The sequence below is a fragment of the Dermacentor variabilis genome, chromosome 1, assembly GCF_050947875.1.
Source record: "Dermacentor variabilis isolate Ectoservices chromosome 1, ASM5094787v1, whole genome shotgun sequence".
Lineage (NCBI taxonomy): Eukaryota > Metazoa > Arthropoda > Arachnida > Ixodida > Ixodidae > Dermacentor > Dermacentor variabilis.
Genome location: NC_134568.1, coordinates 149,785,541 through 149,805,156, shown reverse-complemented (window position 1 = coordinate 149,805,156; position 19,616 = coordinate 149,785,541). Strand labels below are relative to the sequence as shown.

Below are 19,616 nucleotides of genomic sequence, written 5' to 3'. Positions count from 1 at the left end.
AATTAGAACAGGCTTAATTTTAACCATCCAACTTTCCGAACTTTTTGCCATGACTGCAGGTCCGAAACGGCATTAATCGAAGCCACCACCACCGCCAATTTGATTATCACGCCGCCTCGAGCCAGTGCTCTCGCATGCAGATCCGCTGGCAGCTGTAGCCACAATGTGGCGACGCTAGTCCTAGCTACTTCGACGTTTGCTATCAAGGTTCTTGCTGTTCGGTGCCGTGTTTTTCATTGAAATAATTCACCGCTGTTAGCAATGGTGCAAACTCCACTTTCGTAATCCTCACCAATGGCTTTGGAGCATGGAAAGCACGGCGCGATGCGTAATGCCAGTTCCCGAAAGTCAACTTCGCCTTAGTGCAGCAGTCCTACATAGTGAAGCATACCAAAAATTCGAAGGGGCATATTTGAGAGTATTTGATATGTTTCTTTTTATTATACACGCGTGCAGCCGCCATCTCCTATTACAATATGAGCACCAATATGCCTACTAACTGACTGCAATTTGTAAATACGTGTGAATAAATCTTGTGGAACTTCCCACTCATGTGTTAGCTCAATGCACATGCACCACTGCAGGTAAGTCCTGCATTCAATTAGCTTCCTTTAATTTGAACAAATTTCCAGTACCCTTCGAGTTCAAATTATCGAGATTCGACTGTAGTTGCTAAGGGCCAGTCACCTTTACTTTTTTAAAAGCGTGGTAGTCATCCTGCATTCTTTCATTGATGAAATCATGCCCGATGTCTTCTATAAGAGTAAGTTCATGAAAAAAGGACTGTTAGCAAAGGAGTAATAACAGTCCTTTTCTTGATGACTTGGTATATGATAACTGAAGGAGTAAATGACCAGGATGCACTCAAAACCAAGAAGTGAGTTGTAGGCCAAGCCTGTTCTCTGCGTATGTCTTCTATTCACATCTGGTTTGCTGGTTTCACCTCAATTACTACAGCCCAGCAAGCCACTAGAAGCCACTCTTCATGGCTTATATAATTTGCTAGATACACCAGACTTCTATTAATTTGACATTGGTAAATTTGACACTCCCTTTATTATGGCATAGAAAAGTTCAAGAAGGTGTAAATGTTTTTCAAACCCTCTTGGTTCAAAACAGAATAATGCCTTGATGGGAGTTTACCAGGAGTCAACTGTGTTCCTTTTCTTGGTTTTTGTTTGACTTGCTGCAAGTCCAGCACATGTCATTTCTAAGTGTAAGTTAACTCTAAGTCATGGTGCGGAAAGGCATGCATGCACACACAGGCACAAGTAGAACAAGGACAACACAAACACAAATGGCAGTTCTGCTGTCCTTCTCGTTCTATGTGTGTCTGTGTTTGCATGCCTGCCTTTCCACACCATGAACCCCTACCAACTTGCTCCACTTTCAGTCATTCAACTGTAAGCCAACAGATTTGCTGGTTTCACTTTATTTGTGAATGGTAGACAATGATGGGTAAACTGTAGCTTTTGCTTTAAGTGAATTTTCACACTTCCTTGTCCCAGAAAAAAATAAACAAGAAATTATTTACAAACATTAACATTACATTAAAATCCATTATAGTCACTGACCAATTTTTCAGATCTGCTCGACTATTCTGACTTTACTGTGGCACAAATTTTAGGACTAATGTAATATGGCAACTAAAATTTTGGATGCCAAATGGTGTCTCTAGATCTTTTTAACATGATCTGTGCAGGCAATAACGCAAACATAACTACCGCCATTCAGGTAATCGCCACACCCTTTCTGTCATTGCAAGGGCAATTTTTTTTTTAACTTTTAGAGCACTGTACAGCCGCTGCCAAGAAATCTTTGTTGACACATCAAACCAGCTTAGGTCACTCAGTCCCAATGGAGCAGCACTCATTATACCTATCGACCCAGGTAGCGTGGCTGTGAGAAAATTATTACGCCAGCTGATAAGGTACCCGGTGGCAAGGCGTCATGGGAAGACTGCCCCTAAAATTTTTATACGAGTAGCCTTTAATGGCAATCAAGCCTGAGATCATGCACATGGGCTAGAACAGGGGTTCTCAAGCTGTCAGGCCTTGGAGAACCCCACCAACTTTCCCAGATTGTCGCAGACAGATAAGGGCTCATTAAAGAATACAGAGAATGGAAAAAGTGGTGGAAGGGATATTGCTGCACACTTTATACTGCATGTCTCGAGGGAAGAGGTGGAGGAGGAAGGGGGGCTCATAATCCCTCTGGACCCGCCCAACCAAAATAGCACCATCTCTGCATGTGTGTGTGTGGCCTCGGTTATTTACAGTTCGGCATGTTATCTTTAATCTCAAAGGCCATCCCTCTGGACGAATAACTCGCAATAGTACAGAGACAAGCGATTTTCTTTCTTCCACGCTCCGTGCACCAGTCATCCAGCTACCGCTCTAGTCACCACGCGCCACAAAGGACGTCTTTACGCAAACAAAGTGTCGAACGCACAGAAGCTTATTTCATTTTTCGCAAACAAATGTCACATGTCACTCATGGCTGCAGAATGGTCTTTGATATACCAAACACAATGTTAAGCCTAAATGCCCATGTCTCCTGGCATGCAGCAGTCTCCCTTGTGCACATTGAAATGTTTATCAGGTTAATAAGTTATTAGCCTGGATAAAATCTCTGGGCTAATAACGAACTCGATAGCTCTACGAAAAGTGGTCGTATCAGTAATTCAGACGAACTCGCCCTTCAAAATGTGCAAAAATAAATGACACTGAAGCTGGCATTGGCAGTTACAATTTGACACCACTTTTATCTGAAAATCAGATTTTCTGCACCTTCATTTTTGTTTCGGACACTTTCCTGATAGGTGTACAGTTTCCATTAAAAACGTCATCTAAAGACTGAAATGCGATGTTGCAACTCTTTGAAAACGGTGCCCGACCACTACCGGTCACCTGCCATTTCAAAACTGAGAGCGCAGCTGCCACCATTTTTTTCTTCAAGAGCTTGTGATGTATTTCACTATCAGCAGGACAAGCGTGGATTCTGCATATGATAGCGAAGCGTTCTAGTTGGTTGGAAGCGGAATTTACCGCTGCTACATGCTGGCATTTTGCAAAGGTCTTGTCACTACGGCTGCAGCATCAGCCACATGTGCTCCGAGAGCCGCAACAATGTTGCTTCGGCTGAGAAAGTACGAAGTTCGAAAGGCAGAGCGCCACTGCGAACCACTATCAGCAACGTAAAAGAAGAGTCGACAAACTGCGATATCCTGATAATGTAACCGCCGACTCTCTGCAACATAGCATGGCAGCGGTATGTCGTGCCGTGTTGACGCAGACTTCGTCCGCGTGAATATCAGCAGCAACCATGAGGCACCACCACTTCAGTTGATCCAAGTCGTCCAAATAGGCTTAGTGCACGCAGTTCTGCATGGATGTGGAAAAAATGAGTCCACCACTGTAACCTCAAATATAGACCAGCACGCACACCAGTGCTATCACGGTGACCACAGTTGTTGCACACTCTGCTGCCTTGCCGTGAAGCTTTCTGGAGGCAGGCCTTGAAAGTATGGTTATCTTAGCATGATCGTAAGAGTGTCTTTCCTCGTGGCTTTTGAAATGCTTGCGTGGTGCTCGCTCATTTCAGAGGTCATATCTTCATCGCGGTTGGACTAGAGCGGGGAGTGTGCTTTCAAGCTTCGGAATTTCGCGTGTGTTCTTTTATTGCAACCCGGTTTGAAGTGTCTGCTGTAACAGTACGGTGCTTTTTAAAAATGTCGGTTATACCTGGATGCAGTTTCAATAGGCAGGGTCGAGAAATTGTAAATGAAGTGAAATGTGGTCGTTATAACCGATGAATAATTGATTATACAGCCAAATCTCATTAATATGAACACGCTTAATTTGAGCTTCTGGTTTACTCGAACTAACACCGTGGTCCCATCAAAGTTATGAGTATTCCAATGGGTGAAAACGCCCAGTAATTCGAATGCGCAAGCATTTGCAATGGTTAATTCGAACATACAGCGCTTCGACAATGCTCTCAGCAGTGCACCAAATCACGTGGCAGCGCCTCCGACAGCATTGCTCCGACCCCACCATAGAGAAAGGCTTAGGAGAGTGCCCTCAACACCGTGCGAGAAAAAAGAAAAAAAAAAAAGAAAATTGGTGGCAGTAATCTCACCCTCTCTCAAGGCAAGGTAGCTGTTTCTGCTCTGCAGGAGGGATTGGTCCTGGGCCGATTTTTTCGTGGCTCGCAGGTGCAGCAAGTGAACCCACGAGCGGAGGAGACCAATAACAGTGGCCCCAAGAGTGATGTATGCAAGAGAAACTGGCATCACGCGGACCCACTCGACTGCTCCATTCGTATTCGCGTCTGGTTCAGCCGGACCACTTGTTTCGCACTATCGTCTGCCAGCATCAGCTGTCGCTCGTGCTTGTTTTGGTTGGCTTGGTTAGTCTCGTTCACACTTTTTTTTTTTGCAATGACGCGCCTAAACCAAGACATCCTGATGAAAAGATTGTTGGAGACAAGTGTGCAATATCCGATTCTGTACGACAAGGCAGACCCCGAATAGAAGGACGCAAAGACAATACCCAGTACCTCATTGTTTTTGTTTTTTTGAATGCGGCGACGCCACACCAGAAGGGAGCACACCAAGATGATTATGTTTAGTGGCAACGACTTTGTCATCTTGATAAGACATGACTCCCGTTAAGAACGGAGGACGAAGAAGGTAAACACAGCGCCGCTCTGTCAGCAGACGAAGGAAAAAACACGCGAGCATGCAAAGGGAAGCAGCAGCGGAGGCCCAGTCCTGGGCTCGGCAACTCATCTGCTTCGGTAGCGGTAGGTGCAAGAGGTAATTAGCGCCATCCAGCAAGCTGGTGGGAAAGCAAATCCGCTTCCCTCCCGCCCTTCCTTACAACTTCGCTCCACTCACCCTCCCTCTCAGCTCCCTCATAACTCCCTCATTTTTCGATGGTCTCTGCGCGCGCACCCCCGTGCCGGTGCCGCCAGCTTAACCCGCTCCTTGAGGTTTCGTTTTGTGCTGTTATCGGGAAGCAAGCGTTGGCCGGCATGGGCAGTTTCGTGGTCCTCACTCGCTGTGTGCTTAAAGGGCCCCTGAAACGGTTTGGACAAATTTTGTAGACGCGTAGGGTACAGCTTAAGTAGAACATTCGCACCACAATTTAAGTGAAGCGTTACGTAATAATGGAGCTACAAGCGATTACAAGTTACCCTCCTCCCTAGCCATGTTTTTTCCTCCTCAACTTGTTCGCCGAGCGATCGGGGCTAAGCTCCGCCTTCACTGGTTCTGCGTCACGATGCGACGTCACATCGTCCACTTCCGGTTGTTTTGGAGCCCGCCCCCGCCCGCGCGAAACGTCTCCGCTAGCGGCTTGGCCATCAACCCCAAGCGAGAGCTATCGAAGCAGCGTGCGTTGCGAGCATTCTGTCGTAGCGCCGAACGTGTCTGGTATTCCGGTAATCACACACTAGCAGAACGTTTCGACGGAACGGTGAAGGTATAAACTCAAGCTGATGAAGTTTAGCGCAGATGTACGAGAGCTGCCTGATCGGTCTCCACAGTCCAGCCACAAGTTGGCGCAGAGCTTAACCAGCCAAAGAAAGAGCCAATATTGCTCTAACCAAGTGTAAAACATTTTAAACATTTACAAAAGCAACGTGTTAACAATTACACTCCTGCGAAAAATTTACACCAGCAGCAAAGAAGAATACATTTTGTTACTGCTACTGTGTGTGGTTGAGCGCTATGCCACCAGGTGGCTGCACCGTGCAGTCAATTCACATTTGTACTTCTGTTCATCCCCTGAAACGACACGCAAGGGGACACGGCCAGGCCCTGTCCCCTTGTGCTTGCGTTTACCCTAATACCGGACTCGTGAAACGCTATTGCGTTAGTAATCTTCCGGTGTAAAGTGACGGCCGCAATCGCGCAAATCCTGGCGCCCATCGGAAAGCGGCTATCCAATGCGCTGCAGCCAGTCCGCTCGTCTACTGGCTTGCAGAAGGACACGATGTCGCAGGTTGACATATTGCCAGTCGCTACGTTTGCAGTCCACAATGCAACAAAGTCGAATCATAGCGCTCGCGAAAAGACTGTCCGACACTGACTGCGGAGCTCTCGTCAAAGACAGAGCACGTTGTAACACAAGCAGACAACACTTGTTGTGTGCTGGAAGTGCTTAAGTGTACTGAAAAATTGTTCTTGTGCATTCTCTTTATGTTACTTTCTTTTTATAAAAACAAATTAACTAGCATTCCAACTATTACAAACATCATTTGTTTGCCATAAAGTTGGAAAAATTATCAATCATGCGCCCTGGTCAGCCAATCGGATAGCTCGCCCCACTGACGTCATATGGGCGATTTCCGTCATATGGGTGGGGCGGCTTAACATTCCGCCTAGCAGCGTGCTGCGATCGGCAGCGATGTGCATATTTAAAACCTTATAATAAATTACACACTTTACGCGGAGCACTTAGATGTGTCAATTAATGATCACAAGGACCTACTCTAATGACTCAGTACATTTGTAGAAAATCGTCAAAATCGTTTCAGGGTCCCTTTGAGCACTGCAATATTTCACGACTCGCACGTTTGTGCATCGTGCTATGGTGCACAAACACTTCAAAAACAAGTCCTTTTAATTCGAACAAATTTTTGGGCCCCTTCAAGTTCAAATTATCGATATTCAACTGTAATTATATTATTAAGCATTCGTTTTAAGCTTCAAGATGGAAGAATCAGCAGCTGTTGGCTTCTCAACCTTTTCAGTTCATGAAGTAACCCTGTATCTGGCTCTAGAAAAAATTTTTCACCACCAACAAAGTCTTCTGTACTTTAATTTGCTGTGTGAAAGATCATGCTGCTGCAACCTGTCGCAGAATGCCTTAGCACTCCAAGCCCAATAACAAACATCTACTGCCACCTAAATGTGTGTAGGTGGTCACACGTGCTGAGCAAACATACTTGTGTCAGGCGCTCTATTTTCTTGATCATCATCAGTCATGGTTCCAATCGTTGGCGAGCTCCCTGGATGCTTTTTGTATGCCATAGCTGGTGACTGCTTCTCCAGCTGTCGCTCCACCTCTAAAGGGCAAAAACAGTCCACAGTAAGAAGTCTGTGTTGACATGCAACTAGGCACACTTTTCATTCATCCAACCCTTGCAAATAACATAGGGGCTCTATTGTGCAATCATTCTTCTTGCAATCCATCCTTTCAGCCCTCTGCCATTGACCACAAGCACAGATTCACATCACAAGGCACATCAAAGGTTTGTGATCTCTATCACTGAAACCTCAATTCAAGACTTCATTATTTGAACTTTCAGATTTGAACAAGCCAACCTTTAAAATAGCCATGATTTTCAACTGCAGCCCCTTCGAACCAAGGCAGCGAAAAAATTATTAGCCCCTAACAGGCTTGAGTCACCTTGGCAGCCTGTATGACCTGACCATCGATGCAATCTTGAAGGACAAGCCTGGCTGTGCCAGCTTGCGCGGCACGCCGCATTGAAAAGGGAAGTCTTTCGTACCGCCGCACACAAACAGCAGCTTGCCATCATCATTGCACTTCTCTCTTGAACTGCGACATGGCACAAAGGCTGGCACAGCTAGGTGTGACCTCTGAGATTGCATCGGTGCCGCTGCAATCTCAGAGACCACGAGCTGGGTAGGCCAAACTGTAACTGCAGAAGCATCTCAGACCAAGACAGCGTCTATGAATACAGTAGCAGACCGATTTTCCAGACCTCGCGGGGACCGAAAAATGGTCCAAAAAATTGAACAGACCGAAAGATTGAACAGTAAAAAAACTCTTTCACCTCCAAAAAATGAAGTTTATTAGCCTTACAGCAGCTTCAGAAAATACCTAATAACGCCCTACCTTGGAGGGAATCAGATTTGCTGATCTGCCAGATTGACGTCGTCTTCGTATACAGTCGACAAGAGTGTCACAACGTTGGCAATCTCTAAGAGATCAAAGAAACTAGCCATGTTTCTTTGCACCACTTGGCTCTCGAGAAGGCACAGGAAGTGGTGCAGAACACACAAACACGAAGCCGCACAAACAAGCATAAAGATGCCACAACGTCCTTCGAGACACGAAGAAACGAGCCACGTTTCCTCGCACCACTTAGCTCTTGCAAAGGCAGACAGATCCCACATTAAGAGATTATCACGATAATGCTGACCGAAAATAAATCAAGAAGAAAAAGTGGGTCCCTTGGAGCATGTTGTCGGCCAAAGAGCAGCATGCATGGCCTCCGAGATGGGAGGACGGCGTGTGTGCCCCAATCTTTGAGGCTATAGTAGCCACTGGTAGCCAAGCCTGGTCAGGCCAGCAGAAAATCCAAGATAGCGGCCTCCAAGATTAAGTAGCGTGGCTCGCAACGAGCGATTTAGTTTGCAAAATTAAACTTTGGCACCTAAATTCGTCCAAAAAGTTGGTCGCAAAAATGCATTAGCTCTATGGGAACCCTGACAGTGCATTTATGAAGTCCAAAATATCCAACAAGTCCAAATTTTTTAGTCCGAAAAATCAGTCTGCTACTGTATGGGGTGACTAGTTGTACCTTTGTCAATCTCACCACTTTCAATGCCGTGAGCCGTGTTGAGTTCGGCGATGATGTCTTGATGCCACCATCACAGTACACCATACCGTAGTTATTCAAATCTAGGCTGATAGCTTTTTTTCAAATAATCATATGCCAAACTCTAGGGTCGGCTTAGATTCGAGGATTTTAAAAAATGTGCCAGTTTGTATTTGAAAATGATAAATATGGTGCATAGCTAGCGCCATCTAGAAAAATCAACACCGCAGCCGCTACTCGTTACGCCAGTAGCAAACTGAAGTACACGAGCGTCGTCACGTTATCGTAATGGCACTAGACGGGCGATGCCGCTATAGTGTTGCTTTCAAATGAAAATTTGTGCTTGCTGCAAAGGTATTGCCAAACGTTCAAGCCGGGAGGGACTTCGGCATCGATGAGAAAAACGTCCGTCACTGGAGGGGGCAAAGGGAGACGCTTTTTGCGTGTGCCGCAATGAGGAGATCACAGCAATAAGGAAGATAAGCGCGCGCTAAGAGAGAGGAGCTGTTCACCGTGATTGCGCCACGTTTCAACGCGTACGAGCCGTGTCACACTGCGCATGCATGGGTGTGCGGACGCGAGCATGCGTATGAGGCTAGCAGCGATGATGACCTAGAGTGAGCTCGGCATGTTCATATTAAATAAATGATGTTTTCCTTTTGTAAACGCTGTCCTCGCTTTTTGTTCAGCTTACATTCGAGGGAAGTTTTTTTTTAGTTTTTCGGGCTTCGGACATTTGGGGGTCGGCTTAGAATCGGGACCGGCCTAGATTAGAGTAAATACGGTATTCATCACAGGCGACACTGGCAAGTGAAGCAACAGCATTCTCGTTGTAAATGCCGCTGCTGGATGCTGCTGCGTCAGTGGTATGCCTCAGCAGTTTTTGGATGTAACAACCAGGAAGGAAAACAGACGAGAAGCTAATACACATGACCCTACGGAAACTACATGGAGTGGGCTTTTCAGAGTAAGAGCAGGGAAAGTGAACAAACAAGAACACATTTAACTATTTTCTGTTGTAAATATCAGCCAATCTGGGAAGATACATTTCAGAGAAAGAAATTAGTCTACTACACATGCTCCATCTGCAGTTCGAATAACTTGTTAGCATTCCTGCCCAGTCCAAAGCACATAGCAGTTTGGAGCAATTTCAACAGTTCATGATGTGCTGCTCTAGAGATTAATTTAGCTGCATGGAAACCTTAACTCGTTTTGCCCGGTAATTACAGAGGCAAACTTGTGGATCCCCATCATGGTTGCCAACTCAGTCACTTTATTATTTAATACATCACTTCAACATTAATTAGTCAAGCACTTGTGTACTCTAGACTTGAGCATTACTGACTAGGGGCAGATAGTGTCAACAATACATTGGTGACAGACTGGTGAATACTTCATCGATCTTGCAGTTCAAATAATCAAATATGATGTCAGGCAAGGTTTAATATCACAACAGCATGTAATGGAGCCGAGCTCACCAATGAAGCTTGGACTGCCAAACAACTTCATTGTAGAATTGAACACATATGACCTTCACCAAACAGTGGTACAGTTGAAACCTGCGATAGCGAAATCCCGTGATAACGAAATTCTCACGACAACGCAATATTCTTGTATCCCTGGTGAACGCCCATAGGATTCAATGCATCCCATACCTCTCGACAATGAAATGCCACTGTACTACAATCCCGGATCAATAAAATTTGCCGGAGCATAACGCTTCATATTACCTACTTGCACAAGGCTAGCAGGCTCCAAAATGTGTGCAAATGCAATTTCATTGCACTAAAATTCCGTAAGATACCACCACTTTACACTTGTGTGGGCGCCGCCATTTTTGTTTACAAAAACAACCAAGCACAGGAAGCAATCGCCTGTGCTGGAAAGACACCATGGTCACCATCTTGTTTGTTGATCGCCCATTTGAAGCGGCAGTTGCTACCAACATGCGACGACGGTTTTTGCACACCTAGTGCAGTGCGCAATGTGTGCCTCGGTGAGAAGAATGCAGCAAAAACAAGGAAATTCACGTCCCCCCCAATGTGGAATTGTTTATGGCACTTCAGACGGCGGTTGCAACGTTGTGCCACGCATGGGGCAGTGATTGAGCGATAGTCTGGGAATATGCATCCGTTGCTTCAAGAAGTCTGGTTTTGGTGCCATGCGATAGGCATCGCATGTGGATTTGGCAACAGACGTAGATTTGTGCGAAGGGGCCGCAATCTCGATCCACTGCCTTTGGGCATACAGTCGCCAACCTATAAATCAAACACTGGTAATCTGGACATGCTCGGTAATTCAGACAGCTTCACGGCACCGCCAATGGCCCCCTAGATTTAATGTATAAAGACGAACAATATTTCAGACAGTCGCCAGCTCTACATTTGATTATCCGGACTTTGTCTCTGGTGGTAGTGTATGCCGACTCTGCTGCAATACCGTACAGTAAAACCTCGTTAAACCGTACCCGCTTAAACAGTAGTTTCGTTTTAAAAGTAGTAAATTCAAATCCCCGACTCAGCAGCCATTGAACATAATGTGTTTCGTATCCGCATAAACCGTACCAGCTTATGCGTACGCATCGGTTAAAACGTAGCATTTGAACTTTTCGTCGCGCAAACACGGCGCTGCGCCGTCTCCATCGGGCGGCCCGGCAGAACAACACGCCTCAGAGATCGGAACAATGGCCTCCAAGCGCCCTGTGCGTTTGCGCGTGAAGCCACATCAACATCAACATCATTTCGACGCGGTGCCAGAGAGCGTTATGGCGTCGTGCAAGCGAGGACTCGCGTCGTTCCGAAGCTTGGATAAAAAAGACGCCGGGTGCTCAGCATAGAAGAAAAATTAGACATCGTCCGTGCTATCGAACGTGACACGAAGAAGTCGGCGCTGACACGCAACAGGGATCTGCTGTTGACTACAGTGTGTGGCATTTGGAATGCGAAGAAGTTGCCCGGCAGCGCTGCAGCGACCGCGAAGATATGTCGGCTACGAGGTTCGACTTTTCGCCATCGTTGCCTCTGTTGTTGCCGAAGTGTCGACTAGCGACAGTGACGAGGACGACACGGAAAGCGATAGCACGGGCGATTCAGGCCTGACAGTGGCATAAGCTGCGCGTTGCGTCAGCCTCATGAATGCAATCGTCGCGACGACAATAGGGGCGCGATAATGTAACTCTATTCCAAATGAAAATTATTCCAAACTTCAGCACCCGTAATGAAAAAGGCGCCCCCGGGACTTCTGCAGCACTACTGCGCACGTGCACGGTGAATACGTAACGCCAACGAGGAATCTGCCATGCGAGTGTTTGCCGAGAAGAGGGGGCTGGCTGAAAAGCTGGCACGCAGCTTCAGTAAGTTTGAGGCCGCTGTCGTCGGCGTGCTAGGCCGCCGCGGCATCAAACGAAAATAACGCTTTTGTCGCGCGAAGTTAATAAATACTGCATGTTTTTTCCCCTTTCATCGCACTCTCTCCGAGTTCCGTTTTCGACAGGTAAGTGGGCGATCTCATGCTATTCGGTTAAACAGTACTACCGTTTAGTACGTACCTTTCCCGAGCTCCGGCCAACTACGGTTTAACGAGGTTTCACTGTATTTACACGATTTTAAGTCTACTCGAATGTAAGTCGACCCCCCCATACCGCGTGACAGAAAAAAAAAAAGACAAAAAAAAACATACCCGAGGGCGCATTCAATAACGAAAATTTATTAGTAGCCGACATGTCACTGGACTACTCGTCTTCACTAGTGCTGCCATCGTCATCGTTGCTACGGTCCCACAGCGCGTCGCCGTCCAGCAAAATTTCACATTTGGCAAACGACTGCACCACGACATCTTGCGGAACAACAGCCCACGCCGAATGCACCGAACCACACACAGGCGTCAGGGAGGCTCTTTTGACAGGTCCGGTTGGCGTAATTTCGCGGTCTTCTGCAGCCAGCCACTCGTACTCACGGCGGAGCAGGTCCTTAAAAGGTGAAGATCCGGGCTTGTTTCATGACCATGTCACACTTCACTGGTAGGGACCGATCACGCATTTCAGCGACGTTCGCCGCAACCTTAGCCTACAGCTCCGGAAAGCGTCCAGACTTCGGCACGTGGGAAATTTCTCACTTGCCGTCACAGGTGAAAATTTTGCTTCGCTGCAGTCGCCACTCTTGCACCACCCGTTCAGAAACATCGAACTTGCGGCCCGCTGCGCAGTGATTTGTTCCTTTGACGTAAAGGATGGCAGCCCTCTTCAACGCTACTGTGAACGAGTGCCGAACGATTAGTGGGCCTGGAGCACTCATGACGACTGAGGAAGCATAGAAGTAGCACGTAGCCGGCAGTCAAGTGGAATGCGTCAAACCCACGAAACCAATGCTTTCGATTTTCAACTTCTAGCTACCCGCGGGCTGCAGAAACCCGCGAGCGGTGTCTGCTCTTCCATGAACTACCGATACTCCCCGCAAGCGCCGCCGTTCTGAGGGTGCCGCCGCGAATGGGAACAGCGGCGCTTCCATCAACTATCGACACTCCCCTAAAGTGTGGCGTGCACTGTAAATCTCAAAAATGTTGAAAAACCCTTCCAAAAAGCGAACAAACACGTGGGATAGCAAAAAGCTACGGGTAGGGCCATATAGCAAACATAAAATTGTAACTACGTTGTAGCTCCCGTTGGTCTCGCTTTTTTGGCGGTGCCATGTTTTGGTTTCGATTGTAAGTCGACCCCCCCACTTCAGATTTTCAAATTTAAAAAAAGTGATCAACTTACAATCGTGTAAATACGATAATGTCCTCTGGCAACCTCGACGAAACATCAAGTATAACCTCAGATAAGAGAGATCCAAGTACTGCCTCGGAGATTACATGCTAGATGGTAATCACTGAGGTCGGACAGTAATTCCTGAGCCCTGCGTCTGACGAAGCAGTCAGAGGGCCTCTTCGATTTTCCACTTCTGGCTACCCGCGGGCTGCCAGAGCCAGCCAGAGCATCTTCGTTTTTCTCAGATTGCTCCGCCCACCACGCCACGCACTTCCACCGGGCATTCGTTTTGCTCAGGCTGGACGGTTCTGGCTACCCGCGGGCTGCCAGAACCAGCCAGGATGATTTTGGCCTGGCTGCTCTCTGGAAGTTCTCTGGCTAGCAGATGACTAAAAGAGGCGATGGGCGCTCGCCGCCATCTTTGTGGGGACTTGATGAATTGCAATGCGGGCACTTGAGGACTTAAATTTACCTCACTCAGCCAACTGTCTACAGTCATATCTCCTTACTTCTAACGTTATCTTCTTAGGCGCTAATGTACCGTTCCGCATTGCGAGGCGTAGCGATACGATCGGCGGTGAACAGTTTGAAGCTTTTGTGTGTGTGTCCCATGAAGGCTTCTTCCTGGCGGTGATCAGCACGCCGCGCTCTCATGCGTGCATGTTATCTGCATCATGTTCTGCGCAAGTTGTAGACGCTCATTCACACACATTGCAGTACATTTTCAGTTTGTATTTCTCTGGTGGTGTCCCTTTTCACAAATCTCACGTATGCATGCAACGATATCTCCTTTTTCTGCTGTTAGCGAAGGTGTTGCAGCTAGCCTGTGTTCACTGTGTCTCTCCATCGTACGTTTGGGTGGCAGCTCGAAACCGATATGTGTTCGAACTGCAGGCCATTGATGTTAAGAATGCACTTGTTGAGTACCGTAAAAACCCGCGTATAGTACGAGGTTTTTTTCCTGTTATTAGCGTCCCAAATTTCCGCCTCGTACTATATGCGGATCCGGACAAAAATTTCAAAGTTCGGCTCGAAGTTTTGGTTTCGTTATTGCTCTGTGGCTACGGCTTGGCTTCGTAATATCTGCATGGCTACGACTTGGCTTTGTTATTGCTGCCTGGCTACGGCTTGCCTTCGCTATTGCAGCGTGGCTACGGCATCGTTTCTTTCTTTGTTGAGTGCGGACCTTGGCAGTTCACGTGTTAACCGCGCTTCGCGAAGTGCATCGTTTTTAGTGAAGGAGCACAATGTCGGGGGCACGGAAGCAGTACTCGGCAGCTTTCAAGCGAAATGTGATTTTAGCGGCAGAGGAAATCGGCAACAGTGCGGCCGGGAGGCAGTTTGGCGTCACCGAGGGAAGTATCCGCGGATGGCGACGGCAAAAAGAAGCACTTTTCGAGTGCAGCGGAAAGCGAAGAAGCTTTCGCGGCCCGAAGAATGGGGCATTCCCTGAAATTGAACTCAAACTGACGGAATTCGTCCGAGAACAGCGAGCCGCGCATCTTGCTGTGAGCGTGGAGCTCATGCAGGCAAAAGCCAGGGAGCTTGCGAGAGAAGAAGGCCTAACGAGCTCCACCTTCAAAGCAAACAAGCATTGGGTTTATCGGTATATGTGCCGTGCAGGATTTTCATTGCGCCGGAGAACTTCAATTTCGCAAAAGCTGCCGGAATCATTTGAAGAGTTACTGGTGGCTTTCCAGCGCCGCGTTATTTCGTTGCGCAAGCTGAAGAACTTTCAGCTAGGGCAAATCGGCAATGCTGACCAAACACCAGTTTATCTGGACATGCCATCGCCCCTCACCGTGCACGAAAAGGGCTCGAAACAAGTTTGTGTCCGGTCCACTGGGAACGAGAAGACGCGTGTTACCGTCATGTTGTCATGCACGGCAGACGGCCGCAAGCTCCCGCCCTATGTCGTCTTCAAGCGCAAGACAATGCCGAAAGGTGAGCTGCCGAAAAATGTCATCGTTAAATGCCATGAGAAAGGGTGGATGAATGAGAGTCTTGTGCTCGACTGGATAAAGTCCGTTTGGTGTAGGCGGCCCGGTGCACTGTTGTCGTTCCCGTCCATCCTCGTGCTGGACGCGTTTCGTGGCCATTTGGCCGACTCGGTGAAGAAGCTGTTGCGTGATTGTAATACTGAACTCGTCGTTATCCCTGGTGGGATGACGTCTCAGCTGCAGCCTCTAGATGTTTGCGTCAACAAGCCGTTCAAGGACGCGGTGAAGCGGTGCTACGCAGAGTGGATGCGGTCAGGTGAACCTGCAGTGACGCCAACTGGGCGGCTGAAGCGGGCATCGCCAGCCACGCTGTGCAAGTGGATCGCGGACGCATGGGCGAGCATCCCAGAAGACCTTGTGCGTCGCGCTTTCAAGAAGTGCGGGATCTCGAACGCGCTCGATGGCACCGAGGACGAGTACCTCTGGGAGGATATGTCAGACAAGGAATTGTCCGATGAAAGCGCTGCGGAGGACGACAGTGAATGAAGTGCTGAGTCCGATTTAAATAAATGTTTTCCCCGAGTTTCTCTCACTCGTATTATACGCGGGTAAACCTTTTTTTTTTTCATTTCTCGTCCCAGAAATTTCACCTCGTATTATATTCGGGTTCGCATTATACGCGGGTTTTTACGGTAATAGGCACACGTACATTAGGCACATGTACATAGGCTTATGATCTCATGATCGCAACCAATATTGTTTTTCGTGTGAAACTTTTTGCTGGTCACAGGAGGCATGCATTTTTCATGCGCCAGCCGCATCCCCAGCTCCCAAGGGTCAAAATGAGAAGCACCATTCACCGCAACAAACTTTCTGAGATCGAAGCCCGAGCAGGTCCTCACGAAATTTTGTGCGTATGAGACGTACCCGATATCCTGCTTTTTCATGTCTTGTGAAGTGATGACACAACGCCAACTCATCAATGTCGCCGGTGGGCGACGTGATCGCTGTGAGCAGAGATCCTCGAGCAATTGCTTTCAGGGATACATCATTTACACGCGATTTCGAGTCTTGTCATCAGACGCATCGGAGGCAATCTGTTGTGCTATGCAAGGCGAGGTTGGCCCAGTGCGCGTCCTGTGCCGAGTCGTGCAAAATCTCGCGAAAGTGATCGTATCCCTGAATGCAACTATACATCTTCCAAGCTGGCAATGCATAAATGGGCCGACTACGCCGAACACGTGCCAGCCTCGCCGGGGGCTGCCATGCTGACAGCATATTTAGATTTGGCCAGTTGTTTCGGCGTTAGACTTTGCAAACTTCGGGCAGCTTCGGGTTGTCTTGGGATCTCAGCCCACGTGAGTTCCTATCAGGACCGGAACTAGCTGGCTGCCGTCTGGCTGCCAGCGGGCCGCCAAAACTCCAAAAATCAAAGAGGCCCAGAGGTTTAACTGCAAATGCCAATCTTGGAGGCTTTGTCTGAACTGTGAGGTCACATCAACATCGCAATTATCACATCTATTCCAGCACCACCGCGCATGGCCCACTCTTTTGTTTGTTGGATTTGCCTTCCCGACAGCACTCCGCCATTCTGTACTTGTTTGTTTGTTTAGTAGGCGTTCCAGACAACGCTCTGCTGGCTCCAAGAAGTCTTTCTTGTGAAGTTATCGAGAGTGCACGTCAAATGGCACCAGCGGTGCCTTCGCAGTCCAACTCCAAATGAGCCCGACTCCCCAACTGAAGATCCTGAACTGCCGCCTACCACAACAAGCTCAAATGCGGACATCATTAATGACCTGCTGGGCTGCGGTGTGCCGATTCCAGCCACCAATACATTTGAAGACTTTGCAGATGTCGACAGCGCGGTGTCGTCGTGTGCCGAACTGAACGATGACGAAACAATTGAGGAAGTTCTCGCACCGCCGAATAGCTCCTTTAACTTGGATGATGATGATAGATGATGTACCGTGTGCTCCGGAGCCTTCACATGTGGATCTGACTTAAGCCTTTGCAGTCCTTGCACCGGCGTAAAGAGACAACACAAAACTGGCAGAAATACAGGTGGACTTGGTTGCACGTAAGCGGAAGTGCACGTAGAAATGAATCAATCCCTTCTACCTTGCACAGGGGCCTTAAAATGTAAATAAAATCATCTTTTTTTGGATACATTCGTTTTCTCGGGCATTCGATAGTTCGGACTTATGTTCCCCGTGGAGTATAAATTATCAGTCATCGACTGTACAAGCTACGATCACTTTTGCGCTCGGCATCGGATGCGCCTACGCCTACGGGTGACAGCATGCGCTGGTGAAGTGCTGCTGCATGCATAGAGTGCTGCTGCTCTGTATCCGGCGCCAAGTACGCAAAATCTCGCAAAAGTGACCGTATCTGCGAAAGCAAATGACCGAGAATACTGCCCCACAGCAGTGCTGCCACTGCTGATCGGCGCATGCGGCGTGCTTTGTACTGTTGGCAATGCAGTTCTATATCCTCGAGCATAGCTTGCCAAAGTAGGCTAACAGAATTTTGACAGCAAAGTTTCATTCTGCAACGCATTACCTATCTGTGCTGTTTCATTTCGCAACAACGAAATTCTTACGAAACCGAATTTTTTCACGTTCCCCGCCGATTTCGTTACTGCGAGGTTCAACTGCACATTTTAACAGCAAAATATGAGACCAGGAATTTCAATTGCCATTACAAGTTGGTTCTGTGGGCTTCACAGTTGAAATAAATCAATAATAGAATAAAAGCTGACTCCACATTGCAAACTTCAAAATTATTTGTTTTGTCACAGAACAAACAAAAGCACTTTAACAGTATATCACATGAAAACTAAAATATACTAGACTGCTGCTCACTTGCAATATTCAAAACACTAACCTTCAGTAATGCTTGAATTCTGGAACATATTTTCTAATGTGTTGTGTATTTCCTGGAATGTTGGACGGTCCGTGGTCTCCCATTGCCAGCCTGCAAGGAGCACATCAAAATATTAAACAGGAACAATGAAAAACAGTGGGGAGTGAAGAACAGTATATCATCATATTGTATATATAGGAATGAGAAGAGACCGACATGCATCCCGTCTGTCTTGCCTTACTTTGTCCCGTCTTTTGCATTTCACCGTACTCAAATATGCACCACCAAATGTCCCAAAATTCTACTCTTCTGAGGAACGAACATGTTACTTTAAAATAAATGTTTTCACATGCAATCAAAAAGGACTAAAAATTTCTACTTGAGACGTATCCTGAGAATATGGTGCTGATGGAAATACAGTCGAGCCTTGATATATCGGAGTTGCACTTGAAGCAAAAAACTTCGTTAAATTGCAAATTTTGTTCATTCAACATTTAAAATTTCAGCAGTAAAAACAGTTTCACAAATTCCCAAGCATTCCTGGTAGAGTAGTTTCTTGTTAGTAAGCACTATAAACAAGTCGCAAAAAGGTCAGGCTATAATAGCGTGGTTATGAGCGCGAGCGCGTGGTGCAGATTGCACTGTGACCAACGCATCAACGTGATTCACGGCATCCGAGCTTTGTGTGAGTTGTATGGCACAGCACTGTCAATCTTCGACGCCATGGCTGACCACACTTAGTACCCGCAGCTGGTGCCCTCAAATGAAAAACAAAAGTTAAGAAGATATGAATATTCATCCTCAAAAAGTCAGTTTTGCCAGAAAGGCAGAGCATTGATGGCGATAGCAGAGAGACAGCTACACGAAGCAAGGTTCCTAGTTTTACCAGTGTCACACATGCTCAGGCCAACATTAACAGGTCTCACTCGATGACCTCAAACTCGCTGTCACAACCTGAGCGAATTCTTCCCACCCTGTCTCGGAAACTTGAGATTACCCAACCGCCAACACTAGACACGCGGGAACCCAATGCGCACCAATGCATGCTGTTTTGGCTCAGCCTTTGCACTTGCAGCGAAGAGATTACCTCCAAGGGGTGTGGCCCATACATGGCCATGCACGAGGAGGAGACGTGCGGTGCGCGATAGGAGGAGAAGGCAGATAGGAAAGTGTTTCTGCAACCCCCCTCCCTCTCATGCTTGATCATGTTACCGCGTTCATTCCCTCCCCATCCCCCTTGTGCAAAAGGAATGACCAGTTCTCGTTTCTTCGAGCCTTGTGAACTACCGCCCCCCTTCCCCGTCTGCAAAAGTTGTTTACCACTATACTGCATTTACTCGAATATAGGCTGGCCCCGATTCTCAGCCGACCCCCGAACAAATGTCCGAAAAAAAAAAAGAAAAAAATTCCTCGTGTAGATTAAACAAAAGAAGTGAGGACAGCGTTCACAAAATAACAGCATTTATTTCATATGAACGTGCTGAGCTCAC

At 47.4% G+C, this 19,616-nt stretch overlaps 1 protein-coding gene across 2 annotated transcripts in view; it reads right to left on the bottom strand.

The window, feature by feature from the left end:
- The window catches only part of Abl (tyrosine-protein kinase Abl), a 236,793-nt gene that overhangs the window by 26,684 nt on the left and 190,493 nt on the right, over positions 1 to 19,616 (bottom strand). For both annotated transcript variants that reach the window (XM_075697510.1, XM_075697504.1), the window contains exons 8-9: positions 18,148 to 18,237; positions 6,955 to 7,074 (exon numbers count right to left, since the gene is read on the bottom strand). In XM_075697510.1, the coding sequence (XP_075553625.1) occupies positions 6,955 to 7,074; positions 18,148 to 18,237 (210 nt within the window). The remainder of the gene's footprint in view (positions 1 to 6,954; positions 7,075 to 18,147; positions 18,238 to 19,616) is intronic.